Source organism: Caretta caretta, chromosome 5 (genome assembly GCF_965140235.1).
Source record: "Caretta caretta isolate rCarCar2 chromosome 5, rCarCar1.hap1, whole genome shotgun sequence".
In the NCBI taxonomy this organism is placed as follows: Eukaryota; Metazoa; Chordata; order Testudines; family Cheloniidae; genus Caretta; species Caretta caretta.
In genome coordinates this window covers 102925851-102950931 of record NC_134210.1, presented here as the reverse complement: position 1 = coordinate 102950931, position 25081 = coordinate 102925851, and the positions used below count along the sequence as shown (strand labels likewise).

Sequence of the window (25081 nt, the reverse complement as noted above, 5' to 3'; positions counted from 1 at the left end):
CAGTTGCAAAAGTAATGCTTATAATAGTAATTTCTTCTTTTTAAGAAATGATCTGAAATTAAACTCGTATAAAGAAGCTGCAGATAGCAACTTAGTTATTAAATTATTGACAAAGGCTTTCTAATGTTTCTCCCTCTTCTTTTGGATAGGACAGAAAAATAATTATGAAAACCATGAAGACGTATGTTGAAAAAATAGCTACCGTGAGTGTTTATAAACCTTATGTTGAAGTAATCACTGAAGCATTTTCATAACTGTCACATCATTCCCAGTTTACAAAATATCAATTTGAATTTACTCTGAAGTTAGAACAAACTGTGAAACTGCAGTCTTGATAGTAAACTTAGACTTATAATACTGATCCTTAACTGTATCAAATGTTAATATACATTTTTGTAGAAAGAGCCTTGCAAGAATAAAAAGCACACTAGCTGGGGTTGTATTTTGTGCTAGTAAAATATCTTACTAGTACCCAGTATTCTGTATTTCCTGCGCCTTGTGCAGGTGCTGCACATCTATTATCTTTCTAATTTTTTTTCAGAATATTTCTCTTGTTACTGTGTGAAATACTCAAAGAAACAAAATGGGAAGCTCACATTGATACTATTTTACACATTGTACTGTTACAAAGTAAAGAAATGGGGGGAAAGATCATTTTTCTCAGTCTCTTTATGTTCTAGTAATTGTAGGTGTCACTCACAACGGTGAAAGATTTAAAAAAACTTCAAACAGAAGTGTCTATTTGCTTAATCGGGCACATTGATGGAATTGGACTGTAACGTCTCAGGAAACAGATCTAGGTATTGTGGATAAATCATTGAAGATGTCTGTTTCCACAGTAGCATTCTAAAGGGCAAATAAGATAAACTGTATTAAGAAGGAAGTAGGGAAATATACCAAAGCCACAGTGGTAAAATCTCATATTGCAGGGAATCTTGGTTGCCTCTTCTTTAAGGAATAGAATAATTATGCATTTAGTCCAGTATCCTGTCTTCCGATAGTGGCCACTGCCAGATGCTTCAGAGGGAACAAGCAAAACAGAGCAATTATCACATGATCCATCCCTTCCCGTCCAGTCTCATCATCTTGCAGTCAGAGTTTAGGGACACCCCGAGCATGGGGTTGAATCCCTGATCATCTTGGCTTGTAGCCATAGTTGGACCTATCATCCATGAACTTATCTGATTCTTAATTGAACCCATTTATAGTTTTGGCCTTCGCAATATCCCGTGGCAACAAGTTCCACAGGTTGACTCTGCAGTGTGAAGTACTTCCTTTTGTTTCTTTTAAACCAGCTGTCGCTTAATTTCGTTGGATGACCCCAGTTCTTGTGTTATGTGAAGGGGTAATTAACACTTCCTTATTTACTTTCTCCATACCATTCATGATTTTTATAGACTTTTATCATATCCCCCATTAGTCATCTCTTTTCCAAGCTGAACAGTTCCAGTGTTTCTCTCCTCATATGGAAGCTGTTCCATATCCTTAATCATTTTTGTTGCCCTTCTCTGTACTTTTTCCATTTCTAATGTATTTTTTTTTTAGATGAAGTGACCAGAACTACACTCAGTATTCCAGGTGTGGGTGTACCATGGATTTATTTATTTAGTGGCATTATATTTACCGTCTTATTATCTATCCCTTTCCTAATGGTTGCTAACATTGTCAGTTTTTTTTTTTTTGACTGCCGCTGCACATTGAACAGAGATTTTCAGAGAACTATCCACAATGACTCCAAGATCTTTCTTGAGTGGCAACTGCTAATTTAGACCCCACCATTTTGTATATATAGTTGGGATTATGTTTTCCAATGTGCATCACTGCATTTATCAACATTGAATTTCATCTGCCATTTTGTTGCCCAGTCACCCAGTTTTGTGAGATCCCTTACTCAAGTTCAAAGCAAAAGAGTAACAATCTTGAGTAATTTAGTACCATCTACAAATGTTATCACCTTGCTGTTTACCCCTTTTCCCAGATCATTTATGAACATTAAACAGCACTAGTCCTAGTACAGATCCCTGGGTTACACAAAAAGAAAAGGGGTACTTGTGGCACCTTAGAGACGAACAAATTTATTTGAGCATAAGCTTTCGTGAGCTACAGCTCACTTCATCGGATGCATCTGGGTTACACAGTTGTTCATCTCTCTCCATTTTGAAAATTGACCGTTTATTCCTGCCTTTTGTTTCCTATCTTTTAACTAGTTACTGATCCAAGAGAGGACCCTCCCTTTTTTCCCATGACTGCTTATTTTGCTTAAGAGCCTTTGGTGAGGGGAGCTTGTCAAAAGTCCAAGTATACTATGTCCACTGGATCACACTTACACACACATTTGTTGACCCCCTCAAATAATTCTATTAGATTGTTGGCGCATGATTTCCATTTACAAAAGCTGTGTTGACTCTTCCCCTATCATGTTCATCTGTGTCTAATAATTCTATTCTCCAGTATAGTTTCTACCAGTTTACCTGGTATTGAAGGTAGGCTTATTGGCCTGTAATTGCCGGGATTGACGCTGGATCCTTTTTTAAAAATTGGTATCACATTAGCTATCCTCCAGTCATCTGGTATGGAAGCTGATTTAAGTGATAGGTTACATACACAGTTAATAGTTCTGTAATTTCATTATGAGTTCCTTCAGAACTCTTGTGTGAATACCATCTGGTCCTGGTGACGTATTACTGTTTAATTTATCAGTTTGTTACAAAATCTCCTTTAATGACACCTCAATCTGGGACAGTTCCTCAGATTTGTCACCTAAAAAGAATGGCTTAGATGTGGGAATCTCCCTCACATCCTCTTCAGTGAAGACCAATGCAAAGAATTCATGTAGCTCGGGGTGGGCAAATTTTTTGGCCTGAGGGCCACATCAGGTTTCTGAAATTGTACGGAGGGTTGGTTGGGGAGGCTGTGCCTCCCCAAACAGCCAGGCATGGCCTGGCCCCTGCCCCCTATTGACACCCCTTAACGTCTCATCCATGCATTGAGACCCTGCAGTTCTGCGTGTCGAACTGGAAGCATTGCAGAGACTGCTTCCATGGAGATCCTGGACATTAATTTGTTACCTAGCAGCATAAATTTGGCCTTCAGGACCTCTCTCCTACATTTCCCTATGTCATTGGTACCTACATGTACCATGGCCACCGGCTCCTCCCTGGCACCAAACATAAGTCTGTCCAGATGTCTCGAGATCTGTAACTGTCACATCCAGCAGGCAATTCACCATGCAGGTCTCCCAGTCATCACAAACCCAACTATCTATATTTCCAACAATCGAATCCCCCATTACTATTACCTATCTCTTTCTAATAAGTGGGGTTTCCTGCCCAAGAGAGAGATCTTCACTGTGAGAGGATACCATGACATCATCTGGAAAGAGGGAGGATTCCAACTACAGGACCATTTCCTTCTGCTCCAGTTTGATATTGTCCTCTGTAAAATTTCCTTCCTCAACAGCACAGAGGCTATCAGACTGGGGGTGGGACCACGCTGCTGTGTCCCGGAAAGTCTCATCTACACACCTGTCTGTCTCCTTCATATCCTCCAGTTCAGCCACTCTGGCATCAAGAGTCCATACTTGGTCTCTGAGAGCCATCAGCTTGTTTTCTGGGTTTAGGGTTTTTTTGGCGCGTACGCGTGTGTGTGTGTGTGGCCTACGTTTAGAGAATGTTAGGTGTATCTGGCTTTCACACTCCCTCGCAAAACTCCCAGGTTTGCTGCTCCTGTTCACTAGCTCTGCTGGTCACATAGGAACTGGCTTTTTAAACCCCTGTTCTCCCCAAGTAGCCCTGCCTGCTAGTTAACGGATTCTAAAGGATTAGGGATCAAAGTCTCATTAAAATACTCTCAGCCTTGTCTACCAGACCACTAGGCTCTGCACATGGTCCCCCAAACAGACCACAATATAAGCTTCTTTCAAGCAGGCACACAGCAAGCAAACTTACCCAAAGAGTCATGTAGTCACACCTGCTTCACCTGGAGAACTCCTTCACAGAACTCCCCTGTTTGCTGCTCCTTTTCACTAGCTATTATGACACATGCTTCAGAGAAAAAGCTAGCTGCCATCTGGAATCATGAAGAAATCTTTCCTTCTCCATCTGCCTTCTTCCACAGTATCGTATTCAGTTTGGAGAATTATTAGAATAATAACTTTTATTTGAAGCATCCAGCTTTGGCCACTAATGGACGTGACTTGTTGGTCTGTTTCAGTATAGAAGCTCCTGTTTTGTTAGATGAAAACGTCTATAGTATATACATATATGAATCACTTTGAGAGAGGCAACATGTAGCTAATAGTTAAGAACTGTGTCAAGACCTACTGGTTGTGCTCTTAAGGAAGTTGGTGGAAAGTATCTCATTGACATCTATGGGAGTTGGGTCTTGCCCTTATCCTGTAGGTTTGGATTTCACTGAGATTTGCTCCCAGAAATCTGGTGAGAGATGTTGACTGTAAGGTAAATCTACTGGAGAAATGAAATTTTATTTTTTATTCTGTAAAGGAAATCTTCGGCCTCAAATGGATGGGTATTCATAGAATCCAGTTGAGAGTTATTGAGAGTGCAGCATGCTGCACAGCTGTCTAGACAGGGAAATTCATCAGTGCATAGAGACAGCTCTGATTTTTATCACTTTTGTTTTAAACAAGATGCTTTTATTATAAATGTTGCCTCCAGAAAATAATTTTATGTCGTAGGACTACTTCAGCCAGTCATTAGAGGAAATCATTCATCAGATCTCAGTGTAGTTTTTTGCAATTTGGACAAGTTTTCATCACAGCTAACATTTAGGAAATGATATTGTATGTGGGGCAGCATTGCATATCTCTAAACCTATTGTATGTGGGGCAGCATTGCATATCTCTAAACCTTCTTGATGCCCTGCCCTTACAGGGTGAATTCTCTCACTTGGTCTTGCTGGCAGCATTTGATTGCATTGATGATACCAAGCTCATGAAACAGCTAATCATATCTGTAAGTAGTTGAATTTTCCTAACATATTCTATTAAATGTTACCAGTGCAATTAACAAAAGAGGTCATTCATACTTAGGATACTAATATATGACTTTCCTAGCCAGGTTTTCAAACGTTGTTTGTCTTCAGTTTTCTCTATCTTTATTTCAATGCATAGAGCAACTATTATGATTTTTCTTAGCATGAGGAGACCTTGGTGAAGGACTACACTTTTGAATGTTTATGTAATTTATATCCCCTTTACTACAGTCTTCAAACTAGATCTAAAATCGGCTGGAAACCCTACTTTGTACTTCTGCTGACTTAGCTAGGGACTAGTTGTACTAGAAATTTAAAGTATATTGAACTTCATTTCATTTATTGACTTTACAAAATTCTGGACTTTTTCAGCTGAAATTCTTCAAAATAGACTGCAAGTAATAGATGACTTTGAGAGCTCTCGCTAGTTCAACTAAGTTTCTTCAGTGCTAGAAGACTTTGTCGAAAAAATATTTCATTTGACCCATCTAAGGATTACACCGAGAGCACTATGTAGTTTCTTACTGTGCAACATTGTATTGTAATGAAGATTTGTCTTTGGTAGAAATGTAGTGCAAATTGAAAAATAACATTAAGTTCTGGGATTTCTCAAAGTGACAGAGATTTGTATTAAACTGCTAAGAGAAGTTGAAGAAACCTGGCCCAATACCTGGGAAAGGTGTAGTTTATTTTGAACAAGAAAATTCAAAGATTTTTGGTTCAGGTGAACAAAACATTAATCTGAGATAATGCCCGAGAGCTTGAAGTATCGACATAGTAGGTCAAACTAGCTGAACAGAGTAAGAAAAGAAGGAAATAGGAACATCGGATTATCAGTAAGGTCTAAAAATCAGCTCTTCTGATTAAAAATGAAGACGAATGGTTATTAGAGAGATGGCACTATGTACCAGAGAGTAGGCAATGTGGTTTGACATGTAAAAGTCAAACTTAAAATTGGCTAAAGAATATTACAGTTTTTCAGGGCAAGTGCACCTGTATTCCTGCTCCATGGCCCACTAAGGGCAACCAACTTTATGCTTTCAACTCCCAGTTATCACCTCTCTTGGGTGGTGATGCTTGTTGTACTCCTCCTGACCGGATGCTGCACAGCTCCCTGCCTTACATTATGATATCCCCAGCTAGCCAGACTGCCTAAAAAGGCCAACGCCTGTGGTTTGCTTTCTCTCTGGGGGCCCTGACCAGTGTATTGCCCACAAGTATAGGTTACCACACAGCTTCTTCTAAGCAAGTACATCTATTCCTAAGGTAGAAGCATTACAGAGAAAACATATTAAAACAATAAACGAACCTACACGCATGTGAAAAAACTTACCAGAACTTACCCCAAACTCCAGCCTTGGCCTCTGGTCAGTTTCAGTTCTTGAAAACCCACAACTGGCTTTTCCCCTTTGAATAGAAGTTCATCTCTCTTAGCTCCAGAACAGAGGCTGGCAGATCAGCTGTTTCTTTACTGATCTTGGCCTTCTGTAATAGATAATCAGCTGACAATGATCCTCTTCTCAGTGCATAGCTTCAAAAGGCTGGGTTTTTGCATAACTCAAGTTGGGAATTTGCTTTAACTTCTCCCTAAGAATTCCACAGGAAATCAACTTAAAACTTATTGTCCCCAAAGTCCATACTTTTTCTTGCAAATTTTCAGTATAGTCTTTTGAGCTCCCAGGTGTCTCATTTGTCATATCTACCCCCTAGAGCAGGAGTTCTCAGTCTTTTTCTCTGAGTCTCTCATCTTCCCTCTGCCCCCCCCCGCCAACATGCTATAAAAACTCCATGGCCCACCTGTGCCACAACAACTTTTTTCTACATATAAAAGCCAGGGCTGGTGTTAGGGATAGCAAGCAGGGCAATTGCCGGAGGCCCCACAAAGCTAAGTTGCTCAGACTTCAGCTTCAGCCCTGGGTGGTGGGGCTTCATCTTTCTTCCCTGGGTCCCAGTGCATCTAATGCTGGCCCTGCTTGGCAGACCTGAAACCAGGCCCCTGGTTCAGAACTGCTGCCTAGAGAAGTTGCATATGATCCCAGCCCACAATGATACATCATACAATAAGGCCTTCCAGGAATATTTCAGGAAATTGCCATATCTGTCACAAATGTGTCTCAGCCTTCTAGAGATGCAGATGAATTAGATCTCATATAGAAATGAATCTAACAAGCCTCTACAGTGAAAAGAATGTTCAAAAAAAACCAAAAAAACACTCCTTGGGATGCTAAGAAAATAAATCTTTATTACTGGGAGGTCACAATGCTATGGTGTTTGACAGAACTAGTCTCTGCTTTTGTAGTGTTACAAAATTTGAATCCCTATGTGGCTTGCTGGCTGTTAGGGAACTAAGGGAAAGTTACTTTTTCTAAAGGGCAAAAGGAAAACCTTTATTCCAGTCAACTTTTTTGGCTACACCGAGCCCTAATCCTAGATCCAAAAAACATCTCTGCTTCTTTCGGCCCTCATGGTTGGAACTGTAAATTGGGCTAGCCACATGTCTAGACTTTGAGTAAAAAGCTCTCATTCATGGTGGTAATAGACGCAAAGTCTGTATCTAGTCTCTTAAAGACTGCAATATGGAAGGTGTTGGCAACGAGACATTACATGACTGTGTTTCTTAAATTTTTCTTGAGTATTTTTCTATGGTCCTATAACAAAAAGCCACAAAATTCTCTAATACAGAATTTATTAAAAATAACTAGGGTTATGCTTTTGTTTCAGTGAACAAAGTAGTAGTTATGGTCTTGAAAACTTATGTAATGTATATTGATTTCAGACTCCAGATGAATATATTGTCTTTATTATGTTAAGTCAATATGACCATCAAGATACCTTTGTTACTAAATTAGCCATTTCAGATGACTGCTACGTTGAGTTTTGAAGTACTCTGTTTGTCTTTGTTGGCTGGTTGATTCTGATGTACAGTGTAAGTGACATTCATGCAGTAATGTTCAAGTCTCAGTCCTAACCCCTAGTGAGAAGAGAATACATGTTTTATTGCACAGAGAATACACTCTGGCCAAGGCCTGAAGTGTGAAGACTACAGAAATGAGAAGTGCAATAACTAATCCAGAAGCCAGTGCCAGATTAATACTTTGGATATCCTAAAGCAGTGTGTGTAAAATGTGCACATTTTTCCACTAAACAAAATTTTACCTGCTTTTGTGGATTTTCTTCATATTTTAGGTAATAACAGTCTTGCTGTCTTCTGCCCAGCCTTCCCACCACCCACACAGAACATAATCTTTATTAGCATGTGTTTTGGGAGACAAAGGGTGAAGAGGTACTGGTTCAATTGTTCACTTCATCTTTTACCAGCTGTTGTTGAAGGATTTCCTTGCTGGAAACCAGGGATTTTAAGGGATTTTGAAAAGCAGAAGGGTTACTTACAAACAGTAGGGACATAAAATATACTGAAATTGCCCAGAGCTCTGTAACACCATCCCTTTTGTTTCAGAAAATATAACTGAAATGTGCATTAATATTTACCTTAAGTCTGCTGTAACAGTTTTTGAAAACTCTTTGGCTAACGTACAGGGTATTAATTCTTCTGCAATGTCCTGCAATTGGAAGGCAAAATCATATTGCCAACTTAAAACAAAATGTGTACACACAAAGCAGGAAGAACAGAACATGAACACACAGAAAACGTACTGCTGGTAATAGATACTTCTTTTTGAATATATAGGCACTCTTCAATAAACAAAACAAAAAATCGTGGCCTATCAATGAGTTTTTCGACACGCCTCTAGGGACACATGTGCGTTGTGCACCAGCATTCTTGTTTATGTAATGATTTTTCCTAGCCAGCCATTAATCCCTAGGAAATACCCTCTGTATTTGTTACTAATGCTTCAGTAAACTACAAGTGATAATGGTTATTCTCCTAGCAGAAATGTGGCTTACTTTGTTACTTACAATTAATTATTGCTGCTGGATGTTCTCTGCCTAGCTGAATTCAGGATAACTTCTTTGTCTTCTTCCCCATCCTCGACTGTCCTTTGCATGCTGGCTGCTGCATAGATGTACAGTTGGTTGATAATCACACCTGATGACTCGTGGTGTTGGCTATACCTGGGTGCTGTGATAATGTGTTCCCTTCCATCTTTTGTCTGTTGGGATTGTAACTTCTTTGGGGAGAAGTCTGTCTCTTACTACATGTTTGTACAGCACCTCACACGATGGGGCCCTGATTTCAGGAAGTGTGAACACTATGGTAATGCAAATAATAATTTGTACTTCTATTTTATCTTCCATCCAAGGATATCAGAGCATTTTGCAAACAAAAATCAAATATCAAAACTTGATCTCATTCAGCACTATACATTGACAAACTCCACCTAGACGTTATACACTGGGTTTTGAATTGTATCATGTAACTATAAATTATGACCTCTCTTTCCCCAGCTTTCAGTCTGAAAGTACTCAGACCAGGTTTGTTGCTGAAAAGTATTCTTCCAGCAGTGTGTTATTGATGTTTGTGTATATTTACAGGAGATAAGTGGTTCTTTGCCCAATATTGTAAACAACAAATATGGAAGGAAGGTCCTGTTGTACTTGCTAAGTCCAAGGGATCCTGCACATTTCTTACCAGAGATTGTCAAAATTCTGCAACAGGGAGATGGAAATGCTTACAGGTAACTAAAATGCATAACTGGCAGGCTGAAACAATCCACACACGTTTTGCCAACTCCAGCTTTTTGAACAGGACACTTAGTCATTGTTTTTGTTTTTTTGGTTTAAAGACCGTGACAGCTTCTTTATGAAGATCAGTTACCACAATTGGTTTCCAAATAATGTCATTAATTTTGCTGAGTTAATATTTTGCAGTTTCTATAACTTTTTTTATTTCTTCTCACTCTACAAACCCACATACAAACCAAACCACCGAAAGCAAATAAATGTGTCCGCTATCTGACAGAAATCGTAACAGTTGTGATGTGATTTCTGCCTAGATATATACCTAATATATGTGCATAGTGACTGTATTTGGGTTGCAGTAGTATTTCAACTGTACAAAGGAGAAGACAATTTTTACCCTTTGCTAAACTAGTTAAAGTCTCAGAACAGATTTAAAGCTTTTTTTTTTTTTTGGCACATCCATCATTGGTGTTCTAAGTTGTACAAGAGTAAACTTGAAATCTAGCAGTAAAAATAGAAGATTTTAGTTCTAATTCAGCCCCCCCACACGGTCTAATTTAGATAATTTTTTAAAAAGCTGAACTTAGTTTTTCTTAAATAATTAATGCATTGGTCACTTATCTGTATTTCTCCTTTGTGCATCAGCAGCCCTTCTTTATGTGTTGCCTTATTTGAGACCGTAATAAACCAGTCTGGCAGGCTCAAGATACACTGTGGGATTTTGAAGGATATTTATTTTGCCATTCTGCTAGTTTAACTGATGCTGATGTTTGTTAAATACTGCAGAGATGGCAATTTCACAATGCTCTGTGAACAGTTTTCCTTACACAGTCTCTGTTAGAGCTTTGAGATGATGACAATGGCAGGACAAATAAGAATTAAAATGAAAGGGTGGAATTGGTGTGTATGGCACATTGGCAATCACCTTGAAAGTTAGACTACTGTGTCACCTGATTGGACACTTTTCTCGTTCTGGTTATTTTTAAAACCTCTGATGGTTATCCAAAGATCATATTAAACTTGATTTGCTGTGGAATACAGAAAAGGGACTGTGTTTTTTTTTTAATTTGACCTTTTAATGAGGACATCATCTGTCTAAATAGCAAACATGGATTGAATTTAATTTTACTTGATCCTTTATACAAAACAAGTTTTCTGCAATAATCGGACCACCATATTGTGTATTACTATTTCACCAGTAAAAAAGATTCAGATGTGCGCCGTTGTGAACTTTTAGAAGCCATTTCCCCGGCCTTGTTAGGTTATCTGCAAGAACATGCCCAAGAAATGGTGATGGACAAAGCTACGTGCGTCTTGGTGGCTGATGTTTTAGGATCTGTTCTTGGTGATGTCCAGCCTGCCATGAATGCAATTGCTAGTTTGGCAGCAGAGGAGCTGGTTCCAGGTGGCAAAGATGGGCAGGTAGGTAAGGCATCTAACACAGGGCAAGCAGTCGAGAGATTGCTGTGAATTTGTTTCCATTGTATCATTTAAATAAATAAGATTTACTACAGTTACCTAACACATGCTTTACTGGCTGCGCTCTGAAACATTCCCTGTTAATGTGAATCTGCACTTTCTGTTGCATTTTCTGGCCATGTCTTGTGTATTTATATATTGTAACTGCATTTGAAATAATGATGGCTTAGCTAAGCATTTCATTTGCCTCTCTGAATCGGGTACTTAGTTCTTTGTAGTCTAGAATCTGCCAGACTAGTGTGTAAAAAAGTCTTTCTCTGACAGTGGATTTACATTTTTTGTGAGTGGCAGAAATGTATATTATACAGAATCTCTCGAGTTGTAGTGGTAGCAGTTAAATGAGACTATAAAGAATTTCTGCTCACAATTAAGATATTATCTTTGTGAAGGAGTTCAGTGGGTGTGAGCTACTAAAATAAGCACACACCTGCACACGGGGAAGGGGCACCAAGATCCAACTTCTTAACTTTCTGACAAGGAAAGAAGGTTGGATTCCTATAGCAGTTTATTGTAATATTGCTAACTTCATCAGTAAGCTAAAGTCAGACTGTGTCTTCAGACATGCATGTGTGGTTTCCACAACCATGGGGAACTCCAGGAAGAGCTGGGAATCTAGAAGTATCCCAAGATTACAAGCTTTATTGATAAACCCCTCAGTCACAATGCACAACTCTCTCGATAGACCCTTCCGTCACAATGCAAATAGCATCCTCAGCATACTGTGTGATTGGGCAAGCATTTACAGTCCTCATTCCCTCTGCCTTGCTTGAATGAACTTTCAGCCAAATTGCTCTCGCCCAATTCCCCAAGTTGGCCTGATTTTTGGGAAAGCAAAGATAATGCATTTTCCAGTTTTGAGAGGTAAAGCTGCATGTATTCATGGTACCACAGCGAAAACCACCCCTCTACTCCAGTGTTTTTGTGCACACATTGAATGGCTCAGCACAGGGAGCTGGACTAGGTGACCCTCTTGATGTCCCTTCTAGCTGAACATGTCTGATCCTGTGAATATGAGCTGTGAGATACTAGATCACTTTCAAGATTCTGTTGGAGAGGGAGACAGGAAGTTGGTTTAATGATTAGGGATGGAAGTCAAATATAGTTCTTTATAAAATAAGAGCTGTTTTAAACTTCTTGTCTGTTCCAAGCTGAACTAAAACCAACTTATAAAAGTTCAGGACCACCAGTGTTCCTTGCCCTATGATATCCAGACTGCCATCAAAGCACCTCACTGACTTACCTTTTCTAGTTGTGATTTCTTTCACAGCTCATATCTCTGATCTCCTTCTCTTTGCACATAAACCCCACTTCCACCATTTTATGACCAATCTGTGCTAGACTTCCACGTGGACCTCTTATATATTCCAACAAGCTCTGGATTTCCATAAAAGCCATTTTTCAGTGCGTGTCAGCTGGTGAAAATTTGGAAGAGCCACAGACGTGCATAGAGGCAGCTAGACCAGGAAACTACACTTACGTGTTACTGGGAAGCTGAAGGTGTGTTTGCAGGCCAGGGGAAAGGGTTGGCTAGTGAGGAGCAGAGGATGTAGTCTGTGCACTGACAGTCTGGAATGGGGAATGGGTTGCACCTCTATAAGTTAATGTTTGAATAAGCATCCAAGCACTTACATTCTCATCTGTTTTGATATTTGCTCATCGCTAATAGTGGTGAAATGGCACAATATGATGTGTTGCGGGTGGGGGGGAGCAAGTTGGAATTTTTTTTATAAAATCATCTGACAGTGTACTTTGCGTTTCAAGCATAAGCGCACCAATACATGTGTGAAAGACTCCTGAGTCTAACAGTTAATCATTGATTTGTTTAAAGCTTCACATTGCAGAGCATCCAGCAGGCCATCTGGTTCTGAAATGGTTAATAGGGCAAGATGAAAAAATGAGAGATAATGGAAGAGAAGGTAGGCTGGGAAATTCATCTTTAATAGACCATATGTCAGCTTTCAGCATAATTAAACTCATTGTGTAGGTTCAAACAAAAGATTGTTGTGTAAATTTTTAGATGTATCAGAATATGTAAAAGGTGGCAAAGAGGCAATAAATGGTTTAAATGTACTTTAGATGTACATAAAAAGTATTTTGTCTCTGTGCAGTTGTGAGATGCTGTATGAGTGAAGTGATGGAAGCTAAGCTCACTTTTTCCACCAGAGGAGGTTGACCTGTTTTTTAGAAACAGAAGATCCCAAATGTGCTTTGCTGGTATCAAGAGTGTAGTCTATTCCTTTGCCATTTTACTTAATAAATGTTAGCATGTTAAAGCTATCTGTTAGCATGTTAAAGCTATTTAAAACATAGACAAGATTGAAGATGGCATCTTTCTAATTAGAAAATGTGATGTTTTATTCCAGTTTATGAATATTGTGATCACCAGCTAAGCAGACCTGTAATTACTAGAGTGTATTTGTTACTGCTGCTGGGTTACCACTTGCATTATAAAATTTCACCTCAAATATAGCACATCTCTGCTATTTTATGGCACAGATGTTATCATCCGGAATGTAATCTTAAAAAAAATTAATTCAACTTTTTGCTATAGAGCAACAAAATCTAGTACCTTGTGGATTTTTTCAACCTGGCCTAAGATGTCTTTCTACCATCCTAGTAAAATAATCTTTTTATGCAAAACTTGTATGGTTTTTTTACTGAGAGCTTTTACTAAGCACCATTAGGTATCTCGAATGCAACAGATTGGGAAACAGATTATGTAGTGTGTGTATTTTTTTTTATTAGAGCTGGTTGAAATATTTTTGAGATGTTACTTCATGGAACAGATGGAAATATATTGGTTTTTGACTACATTTTCCTACGGAAGGATTGAGAGAGAGGAAAAAATGTGCACAGAAGCTCTCAGGTTTCCAATCTGGAAACCAGTGCAGAACTAAAACATTTCAAAAGTTGCTGTGAAACAATTGTCCTACAGGCAGCTCTGATTTTTTTTGCAGTGTTTAATTGTCTTTAATTTGCGACAATTTCCATGCAACTGTGTTGAACCCCTGCTACACTTTTCTTTCAAAGGCAATACATAGAAATCCCTATTAGTATGGTTTCACATTTTTTACCAGATGCCTGCTTCTAATGCTGATATAAAAGCTGAGATAGGAGTTCAGATGATTATGGAGTAGACGTTACTAGGCTTTTTTTGGTGCATTAATTATATTGGTCTATGTTTAACCTATTTTTTTTTTTCTTTTTTTTGGTCTCGCTATAGTTCTGATATCTACTGTTCTCTGTCAGAGTTTGGGTTGGCACAGTTTTAATTCCTTATTAGTATTGAATTAGAACTTTTTGTCAGTTCCATCATTCAAATGTTAAAGGGGGGAATTTTGTCTGAATATCTTTTATCTACCAGCCTAATTTAGACAACTGGTAGTTGATCAGTCCCTAATGTGCAGTTCTACTCTGTAAAGTGACTTTAAAATGGAATTCGGTGTTTATAGTTTCTCAGTTTCAAGATCAAATTTGATGATAATTTTACAATTTAAATGTTTTTCTAAAGGCCACTTGTGCAAACTCAGCCTGGGATCTGAAAGTCACACTGCGCTCTTCCCTTCTTACACATCACCAGTATCAATGGTTCTGCAAGACCAGTTGTGCCCTCAGGGACACAAGTGTAAACTCTGTTGCTCCAGTGGCATTGAACAGAGGCAGCTGAAGGCCCGTAATGGGAATAAATTTAAATAATTCTGTTGGCAATGCATGAGAAGGGATAGAACCTTCTTACTCTTAGCCATGCTGACAGCAGGGATAACAGGTGCAAAACTTGATCTTGTTTTGGTCTTGAAAGTAAGTGACGATGATTGAATGCACGCAGGAAGCAGATCTTTTCAGTAGCAAGGCACCCTTTACCAAGTTCCTTTTCAGTGTAGAAACATGCTTTTAAAACATGAATAGCTTTTGGTACTCTGTTAAACAATTAAATAGTAGAAAGAAACAAATGTGTGTCTGTCTTTATACCAGTGAGTTTTCATACAATTCAGTGTTGCTATTGTCTAATTAATTCTAAGCATTGCTTAGAATTAGTCTCACGTTTGCAAAGGTATTGACTGTATTGAATAGTCAATTATTTTGACAGTAAGCAATAGCTTCTAAATATAGATTGGATTGAAATGTTTGATTAAATCACTGTTACAGAGGACTTTTGAGTAGGCCACGTTGAGTAATTTCACCTCGCTCTTTTTTTCCCATCTAATAGGATGTTTTGCAAGAACATTGGTGGAATGTGTCAGCATTAAGAATATGAAGTCCTGGGCAGAAGTAAATCGAGGTGCCATGGTTCTTTGTTGGTATGTAGGACACATGTGTGTTTCTAATTGGGTCCCATTGTTTTAACTCTTATACAGAGAATGCCATTCAAGTTTTCAGCCAAAATAAGTCAGTTTTCACACACTTAACGTACTTGCTTTTAATTGTGGTGTTTACAAGCATGCTGTAGAGCAGTGGTGGGCAACCTGCATCCCGCCGGCTGCACACGGCCCATCAGGGTAATCTGCTGGCGGGCCGCGAGACAGTGTTTACGTTGACTGTCCACAGGTGTGGCCGCAGTTCACCGTTCCCAACCAATGGGAGCTGCGGGAAGCAGCGGCCAGCATGTCTCTGCTGACGGTCAATGTAAATGCTGTCTCGCGGCCCACCAATAACCCAGCAGGTCGCGTGCAGCCTGCAGGTTGCCCACCACTGCTGTAGAGAATAACACTTGGCACATGCAAGCACAGACCAAACCTATTAGCTCCCTGAGCTCAAGCTTTGGTACTGCTATGAAATAGCTCTGTGCTGGAAAAGCCTTCTAGAGATTGAAAAACTTACTTATTTCTAACACTGTGCCCACCAGTGTCCCTACCAAGTGTATGAAAATCCTGAAACAATATGCCAGTATATACTAAATATGTTCTGTTCTTGGATGTGCCTGTATTCAAAGGTAGCAAACAGGTATTCGGGCATCTTCTGTAAAATGTTGTTCAGTTTGTCTGCTGTACAGGCTGTCTCTCAAGGCCTTTCCTGTGGTATTGGAGTTATGTTTGTGGTGTTCTTCCTGGGCTGGAGGGGTGGTGGTTCTTAGAGTAAGCCATGCAAAAGTGTATTATGTGCCAACCTGTTCTCTGTAATAAAGTCATGAGCCACAAAGCCCACTGTCTTCCTTACCTCCCCAGGATTAGACCATCCTACTTTGCTTATTAATACATTTGTTGGCATTTAGTAAATAGGTGTCCGTTTCACTTTGTAATAGAAACTTTCAGTGTCACATCAGGGAAATCTGGAAATGGGTGGCTTAGAAAACCCTAAACATCTAACCTGTGAGGTTTCAAAACTCTCAGTTGAGCAGAGATAACAAAATTACCTAATTAGCTTTTCATAAGTATCTGACAGAACTGAGTCAAACACAGCTAGCAACTTGAAGTAGACAAAATATCCTTTGTAAATTTAAAAAAAAAAAAAATCATTTAGTTGAATCTGTCTCTTTGCTTTCCAACTCTAATTCCTATTGCTGTAGGGTAAGGATAGTCTGATGCTCAGACTGATTCTGTAAATAATTAGAAACCATTTAAGTGATGAAAATGTGATTATTGTGATCCAAGTTCAGTTTTAATTCTCAAAAAGAAAAAGAGTACTTGTGGCACCTTAGTGGCACCTTACTCTAAGGTGCCACAAGTACTCCTTTTCTTTCTGCGAATACAGACTAACACGGCTGCTACTCTGAAACCAGTTTTAATTCTGTTTTGCAAACTTCAGTAGGGTTGCTGTTGATGGGAATTGGTCGTGAAACATACTATTTGCATTCAAACTAATTTAGTAAACTCTGCATTGTGATAGAATTGTTTGACTTACAAAGAGTTTTCACATCTTTTTTCCTTAGCTTTTGTAAACAGACCCCTAATGTTTGATGAGCACATTTAATTCCTTTAAATTCTCTAATCCTGCACACAGATATTCAGTAGGATTTGTGTAGAATGATTCGTACATTGACAGTATGTTGTTACTTAACATTTGTCCTTAACTTAGGGCTTTGAGATTTGTTTAAAAGATTAACTCATCCCTGGTGCCATTGGCAGTATTCTTTATATATGTACCCTTTATTGAATTATTTTCATCCTACATATTAGAGTATTCAAGAAATTGTCTATCTTCACCCTTCACGTTTTAATGATTAAGGCTAAGATTTTTCTCATGGATATTTTTAGTAAAAGTCACAGACAGGTCACAGGCAATAAAGAAAAATTCATGGAAGCCTGTGACCTGTCCCTGACTTTTACTAAAAATATCCATGATAAAATGGGAAGGGGCTGGGTGGCTGGGATCTTCAGAGCCCCCACTTCCAGTGGGGACTCAGAGCTCCAGGGTGCCCCTAGCCCCACAGCAGCCAGGGAGCTGCAGGGGTGCCCCTGCTGCCCATGGCAGCTCAGAGGTTGGGGCCTCGCTTCCTCAAGCGACAGGGATACCTCACAGCTCCCTGCCGCTGCAGGAGGAAGTGGGACCCTGCAGCTCCCAGCCTCCAGGGCTGAAGTCATGGATTCCGTGACTTCCGCAACAAAATCGTAGTCTTAATGATGATTCAGATACCACTGTATGGTAGTCACATTGACTTTTTGATTTAAAAAAATATATCTGTACCTTTTACAGGTGCTGTGTCTAAAATCATATGACTGTACATGTGTTCCATCAAAATATACATAATTCACTTTGGTTTAATAATTTGTAGACTGCCACATTTCCTTCTCTGAATTCTCCCAGAAAATTACCAAGCCTGGTCACTAGTATTAAGAGAAACTGGATAAATCACAGGATTTGTAATGAATATGGGACCTTTTAATTGCTATGTCACAAGTTCAGGTCATTAGTGACTGAAACATTGATTGGTACCCTAACAGTTTGTAGATTCAGTTAATTTCCTAGTAGACAAGCATCCACCCCTCAAACCTCACAACAGTTAGTGCTGACTGTGACACACTTGGTAGTAATCTCAGTGGAGAGACCAAGGACAGAATGTGAATGGAGACCTTGCCTACCCCTGGAGCTGGTAATTTGGGTCACGATTGAGGGAGGTTGTTTGGGAAGTGTGGATTACTGATGCTCTGTGGCTTCAGAGAGGAATTGTTTTCCAAGATTGTCAATCCAACGTCTTTCACCAATACTAAAATCTAACCCCTCCCCAAAGGAGAGGGAGACACACATACACACTGGTTTATAAGTATGTCGTTTCCTCTTGTACTAGAATTTCCAGGCTTTCATCACAAATTCATCTTTGTAGATAGGAATTCTTTCAAGGGCTTCAGATATATTTATTTATTTGCTAATTAATAAATTACAGCTTTCAGGTTTTTATCAGCTTTTCATGCATTATTTTTTTGTTATTGTAAGATGCTCAGAGCAACTTGACGAGCTGCTTTTTTCCTTCATTTTGTGTGGCACTCATTTAACTTCCATAATGTGTAATAATTAATCTTATCCATGCTTAATTGCATGCTTTTAGTCTAAAGATGCTGCGTAAATTATACAGCAGTGTTGAGCTCAAAAAGTACTTTAATCAGATACGGGTAATGACTACAATATTTTTTTACATAAAATATTTAAAATGTTGTTGAAATACAAAAAACAAAACAAAGATGTACATATAAAAGGTGCCCCTGATATTTCTGTCAGTTTCTCCTTTTGCCAGTAAGGAGCCCAAATGGCTGTAGGATTTTATCTGTCTTTTGCTTGTTCCTGTTTTAAAAGTGCACTTTCTGCCTGCAGAATTTGATTTTTGTTCATTGTTTGTTAGTTTATAGAAGCATCTATTCATATGCCTATCTAAATCTCTGCTTTACCAATCCAATTCACTTGAAGGTCTTGGCTTTGGTATTTATAGAAGCTTAAATTGCTGCCCTATTTTGTGTCGCAAATGTGTAGTCTGTTAATCACCATAGCATATGCTGAACACTTCTGATATTTTTGTCACCCTTGATGAACTGGATTTTATAATGGAGAATCAAAGGTCTCCTGGTTCTGATCGCAGACTGGTGTAAATTAGGCGTAGTTCTATTGACATCTAAGTGGAGTTACACGAGTGTTCAGCTAATGTAAGATCAGAATCCAGTTCACTTGTGCACATAGCACAGTGCAATTTCCTATTGGCAACTTGCTCAGAATTAAAATTATATGGAACCACTACATGAATGATACTATTCTCTTTAAGTTCTTATACTTCAACCATTGCCATGGTATTTGAATGCCTGATAACCTGGACATAAGGATTATATCCAGTATTGAGAGACCATGAAAAAATGTGTGTCAAGAATAACAGGCATAGCTTTTAGAATTCCTGTATATTGTATCGGCAAAATACATAAGGCTTTTTATGCAAGTAAGAGGTCTTATGAGTCAAAGAGGACAACATATATTTTGCCCCTTTAGAATACATAATTGCAAATATTCAGCAATTATTCTCTTTAAAGAATATGGGGATCTGAAATTCCTGTTCAGTTTGTTAATTCAAAAAGCTTGCAAACTGCTATACAAAACTCAGCTCATGTGAGCAGTTAATAAATAAAACTTTTCATCAGAAATTTATAAAAAGCAGTCCAGAGTGGATTACACTGTAATATGCTCTGTTCCAAATGGTAAACCATACCAGTTTCTTCTTGCTTTTTACCTTATAGAATGTTAATTTTCTACATACTTGGCATGTTTTTTTCAGTATCCTGCTTCTCGTGCTCCTTACTAGTTTGTGTTGCTTGTGGATAGGCAATATGAATATGACCTTTATCTGTGTTGGGTTCTTTTTTTTTTTAAAAGAAACAAAGTTCCCCCTTAGATTGTAAGAGAACTTCTAGTTATAACTAAAAGCTTAACAGAAATTCCCAGTAGGACTTATAAGTCCATAGTCAAAGAATTACATCTCGGAATAAAGTAGCTGAAAATAGAACTGCTCTTTATTGGATGTGGCGTGGCTTCCTGGCTCTTGTACCATCAGCCTCGGTGGGATTTTAGGTCATAGGGAGGAGATCGATTTGTATATAAACAAACTATATTAATGCCTCTTTTCACATTCCATGCTTGGTCTATTTATCCTTGTTAAGAACCTAGCAAATTAACAAGAGGTTATAGTTGGCTAATCGCAAGTTCATGGTAAAAACCGTAGAAGTTGGAGATGTTAAAGATCTGTTGTCCATCACCTAGCCAATGGATGTTTGTTCCTCATAGTGTAAAGTCCTAAGCAACAGGGCATCCTACTGCTGCTTACCTAGGTGAAAATGTTCTGTGTAGACTAACCTCACTGCTGGGAAGCTTTTTTCCTGATGATCATCCTAATTTTTTTTTCTTAATTTCATCCCATTCCTATTAGTTATACATCCTTTTCACTGCTGAAATAATACTACTTTTAAGCGAGGAAACTGGCTTTCCAGGGTAACAGAACTTTACATGGTTTATTTTTATTCTATGGTTCTGGAGTGTAGAAAGCCCAGAGTGTCAAGTAGAGACTACAAGATCCACTATAGAGCTATGCCATCATTTGCTGGGTACTGTCTGGTGGAATTGTTTCCATATCTTTTTGTGTGTCTCTGTGTGAGAGAGAGAAAATCAGTACCTGGCCTGAAGCAGGTCTCTTTTTAAATAGTTAATGATTTTATTTATACTGTCTGACAGTATTTTCGTTTGACTTAAAAGTTGACCTTTTGAAATATAATGTTTTCTCCCCCTTTCTTGTAGCCTTCTCCGAAGCACAGATCAAGAAGTGGCAAATAAAGTCAAAGGAGGACTAAAAAGCCTCATTCCGAAATTGAAATGCAATAAAAATGTAAAAGGAATAGAGGCTCTGCTAGAAATGTTAACTTCCTAATTTAAATGAGGTTCAGAAAGACCAGTTTCCTATCATTGTAACCAAATACAAGTCAGTGGAGGTTTTGCACAATGTTTGATTATTTTTGTAATATCCTTTGTAAAAGTGTATTTGTAAATTAAACTGTTTCTAAAATGATTTGGCTGTTCTGCTCATAAATCCAGTTGTCTCTAGTTTCAGAACCTGAATGACACTGAATCCATAATCAGGGATTTTAAGCTCTCGCAGACTAATAACAGTTTATCAAGGCATCTGAACATCTAGTTCAAAATTTAAATCTCTGCTTGTTTTTCCCATTATCTTGTATAAAACCTATTTATACTGCTAATAGTTATATATACTTCTTTTAAAAGTGATCACCTAATTACAGTATAAACTGAAACACATCTTCTGGAGATATTCTTATTTACTGAACAAATCCATCCGTTCTTAATAATGATCTTCTCCATCTGGCTGGCCTTGTTTTAAAAAAACAAACCAAAAAAAATCCCTCCCTGTCCTGTTGAACAGAGATGGATGTGACATGCAAAGTTTGAGAGATCCTGATAGTAGCTCTCAAAAATTGCTTTGGCTTTTCAAATAGATCTGAAAGGGGTCAGTAGTTATCTGTAATGGGTTATGCAGATTTCTTACCGGCAAAATGCTTTTTCGTCACTCCTCCACTAAGCATAGGCTTTTTTAGCTTAACATTTGAGGTCTTCAGCAAATGGAATTTCCTGTTTGTCTCCTCCTTTTAGTGGAAACAAAAGTGAATTTAATGAACGAATTTAATGTACTTACAATTACTGTTGGCTGATACATTTTAACTAGCCTTGAGAAAATAGAACAGTACAGTGACGCCAACCACAACATGCATATAATCTCTTGGCCCAGCAGAATGTAGAAATATGACATAAAACACAGCGTAATCACATCTGGCACAGGATTAATTCACTTCCTTATAGGATATATCCTTGGCTAGTATTTGAGCACTTGCTCTCGTGAGAAGTCCCAGTGAAGTCATTGAGAGAAAAGCATGCAGGATCCAAGCCCTAGTATTTGAGCCCATCCCTGCTCTTAGTAAATTAATGGAATTTTACTTTCCTGAGAGCAGCACTGGGCCCATAGTTAGTGCAATACTGTTGAGGTTTTAATCTCCCCAAAATCAGGAAACTCAGGGTTAAGGTTTGCATTGTGACAGTATTTTTACCTCGTGTACTTGTGCAGTATTGCAGCTTTTAATTACATGAACTTATAACTCAGGAAATGTAACATAGTATCTGCAAGTATTTATATAAAAAGTATGAGTTAATAGTGCAAGTTCAGAAATTATCACTTGAAGAATGAAACCTTGAAGTGGCTTGAAACTTTTGGCAATCTTGAAGGGATGTATATTAAAAATTTGCCATATTTATAACAGCAAATATTTAACCATTGTTTTCTGGTAAAATATAACTTCCTTTGGTTTAAGATAATGAATAATATAACTTTGATTGTAAATTGTATAGCTGTTACTGAATTGAAATACATGACAAATTAGGTTTTTCTAAAAGGTTTATATCTAAACCAGGGGTGGGCAAACTACAACCGACGGTCTAGACATTTTAAGCCAGCCCTCGAGCTCCCGCTGGGGAGCGGGGTCTGGGGCTTGCCCCACTCCAGCGTTCTAGCCAGGGAGCAGGGTCGGGGGCCACTCCACGCTGCCCCCACAAGCAGCTGTATGGCCCCGCTCCGGCTCCTTTGTGTAGGGGAATCCAGGGGGCTCTGCTCTGCGTGCTGCCCCCACAGCTCCAATTGGCCGGGAACTGCGGCCAATGGGATCTGCAGGGGCAGTGCCTGCGGACAGGGCAGCACGCAGAACTGCCTGGCCACGGTTCCGCATAGGAGCCAGGGTGGGGACATAGCCACTGCTTCCGGGAGCTGTTTGAGATAAGCGCCACCCAGAGCTTGCACCCCTGTGCCCCAACCTCCTGCCCCATCCCTGATCCCCTTCCCACCCTCTGAACCCCTCAATCCCAGCTCAGAGCACCCTCCCGCACCCTAACCCCAGCCTCACCCCAGAGCCTGCACCCCCACCGGAGCCTGGACCCTTTCCTGCACCCCAACCCCCTGCCCCAGTCCTGATCCCCTTCCTGCCCTCTGAACCCCTCAGTCCCAGCCCAGAGCCTCCCACACCCCAAACTCCTCATCCCCAGCCCCACCCTGGAGCCCGCACCCCGAGACAGAGCCTGAACCCCCACACACTACTCCCCTGCCCTAGCCCAGAGTCCCCTCCCGCACCCTGAACTCCTCATTTCTGGCCCCTCCCTGGAGCCCACACCCCCAACCAGAGCTGTCATCCCTTCCCGCACCCTAGCCCCAATTTTGTGAGCATTAATGGCCCACCATACAATTTCTATTCCCAGATGTGGCCCTCGAGCCAAAACGTTTGCCCACCCCTGATCTAGACAAAGATTATTTCGCTAGTAAAAGAATAACTTGTACCTTATTAAAATGGAAAACTTCTTTTAGGGTGCTGGGTTGCTTTTGAGCATCAATTTAATGTGCAAATATGTAGAGTTGCACATGTTCTTTTTCAGACTAAACTTTTCAGTAGGAGCTTCAGGGCTCATCTATGAAAATCAGGCTACCTATTTAGGGTGTCTAAATGTGGGTTCCGGTGCCTGGCCTTACACATGAAAATTTAACAATTCTGGCATCAGCATGCAAAAAATTAAGGGAACAAAAACCATTCAGTGTTGCTGTGTTGTGCCCAGGTTCTATTATCTGCATTAATTTCTAGTTTTATGTTTAATACACATATATCCTAAAACAAATGAAACACATTGTGTAATCTTCATGAGAAGCAAATCTCTCTTGCTTTCCAGCTATCCACAGAATAACACGCTATACAGTAACTCCTCGCATAACGTTGTAATTATGTTCCTGAAAAATGCTACTTTAAGCAAAATGATGTTAAGCGAATCCAATTTCCCCCATAAGAATTAATGTAAGTGGGGGGGTTAGGTGCCAGGGAAATTATTCTGAAGCTTGGTTGAGGTGGTGAAGTCAGAGGGTGGGATATTTCTTAGGGAATGCCTTACTGCTAAATGATGAACTAGCACTCGGCTGAGCCCTCAAGCGTTAACACATTGTTAGTGTAGCCTCACATTCTACAAGGCAGCAGGAATGGAGGGAGGGGAGACAGCATGGCAGAGAGAGATCAGCAAGTTGAGACAGCAGCTGCTGCCAGCAAGCTCCCTTTGTCCTGAGCCCTGTTGTGTCCATCCCCCTTCCTCTGCTCTGTGGAGATGGATAAAGGAGCAGGGGGAGGGGGAAACCCTGATATTAGCACCCCTTCTCTGCCCCTCCGCTGCACAGCAAACAGGAGGCTCCCAGGAGCAGCACAGGGCAATGCGGGGAGGGACAGCTGAACTGCCCGGCAATTGATAGCCTGCTGGGTGGCTGCCGCACGCAGAATTTAGGGGAGGTGATGGGGGGCTGCTGGTCCACCCTGGTTCCAAGGACCCACCAGCTACCTCCAACAGGTTGCTCTTTCCCCAAGCCGTGGACAAAGCAGGTGGCTACCAAACAACGTTGTAAGGGAGCATCGCGCAACTTTAAATGAGCAAATTCTCTAATTGGTCAGCAACGTAACAACGAAACATTAACTGGGACGATGTTAAGGGAGGAGTTACTGTATAAAGAACTCTGTTGTGTTGTGAAACCAAAAGTCCTAACCAATAAATAGAATATTAGGTTAATTAAACCTGGAAGTGCACACTTGCATGTCATAATTAAAGCAAATAGATTCCACCATTATCTCAGTTCATATCTACTGATGTGGCCATACTGTGCTGACTATGCTTCTTTCTGATCCCACTTAATCTTATAAATAGTAGTAAACACTTAAAGGTTAATCCCAATTAGACCTAGTTGGCAGTGACATCAAATGTTCGTACACGTATCCATTCCAGGATCAGCTATTGAAGGACTGTTGCAACTCATCCATTTCTTTAACTGGATTTTCTCTTGTGACAGTGGAACAGTTTTGATTAGCATCAGATAATGAATTTAAACTGTAGTGAAGTGTTTCCAAAATTACTGCCCTAAATAACGAACCTGACAGAAACATGTAGCAGCATTTGTGACTGAGTGAGTAATGATAGCAATGATGGAATA

At 39.6% G+C, this 25081-nt stretch overlaps 1 protein-coding gene across 2 annotated transcripts in view; it reads left to right on the top strand.

The window, feature by feature from the left end:
• Positions 1–21079, top strand: part of PUM3 (pumilio RNA binding family member 3) — a 38810-nt gene extending 17731 nt beyond the window's left edge. The window contains exons 12-18 of one of the 2 annotated variants that reach the window (XM_048849851.2): positions 150–203; positions 4893–4973; positions 9487–9629; positions 10833–11055; positions 12941–13028; positions 15320–15410; positions 20812–21079. In XM_048849851.2, coding sequence (XP_048705808.2) covers positions 150–203; positions 4893–4973; positions 9487–9629; positions 10833–11055; positions 12941–13028; positions 15320–15410; positions 20812–20941 — 810 coding nt within the window. In that variant the 3' untranslated portion in view covers positions 20942–21079. The remainder of the gene's footprint in view (positions 1–149; positions 204–4892; positions 4974–9486; positions 9630–10832; positions 11056–12940; positions 13029–15319; positions 15411–20811) is intronic. The other variant, XM_048849850.2, reaches the window with a different exon arrangement.
• The last annotated feature ends 4002 nt before the right edge of the window (positions 21080–25081 follow it).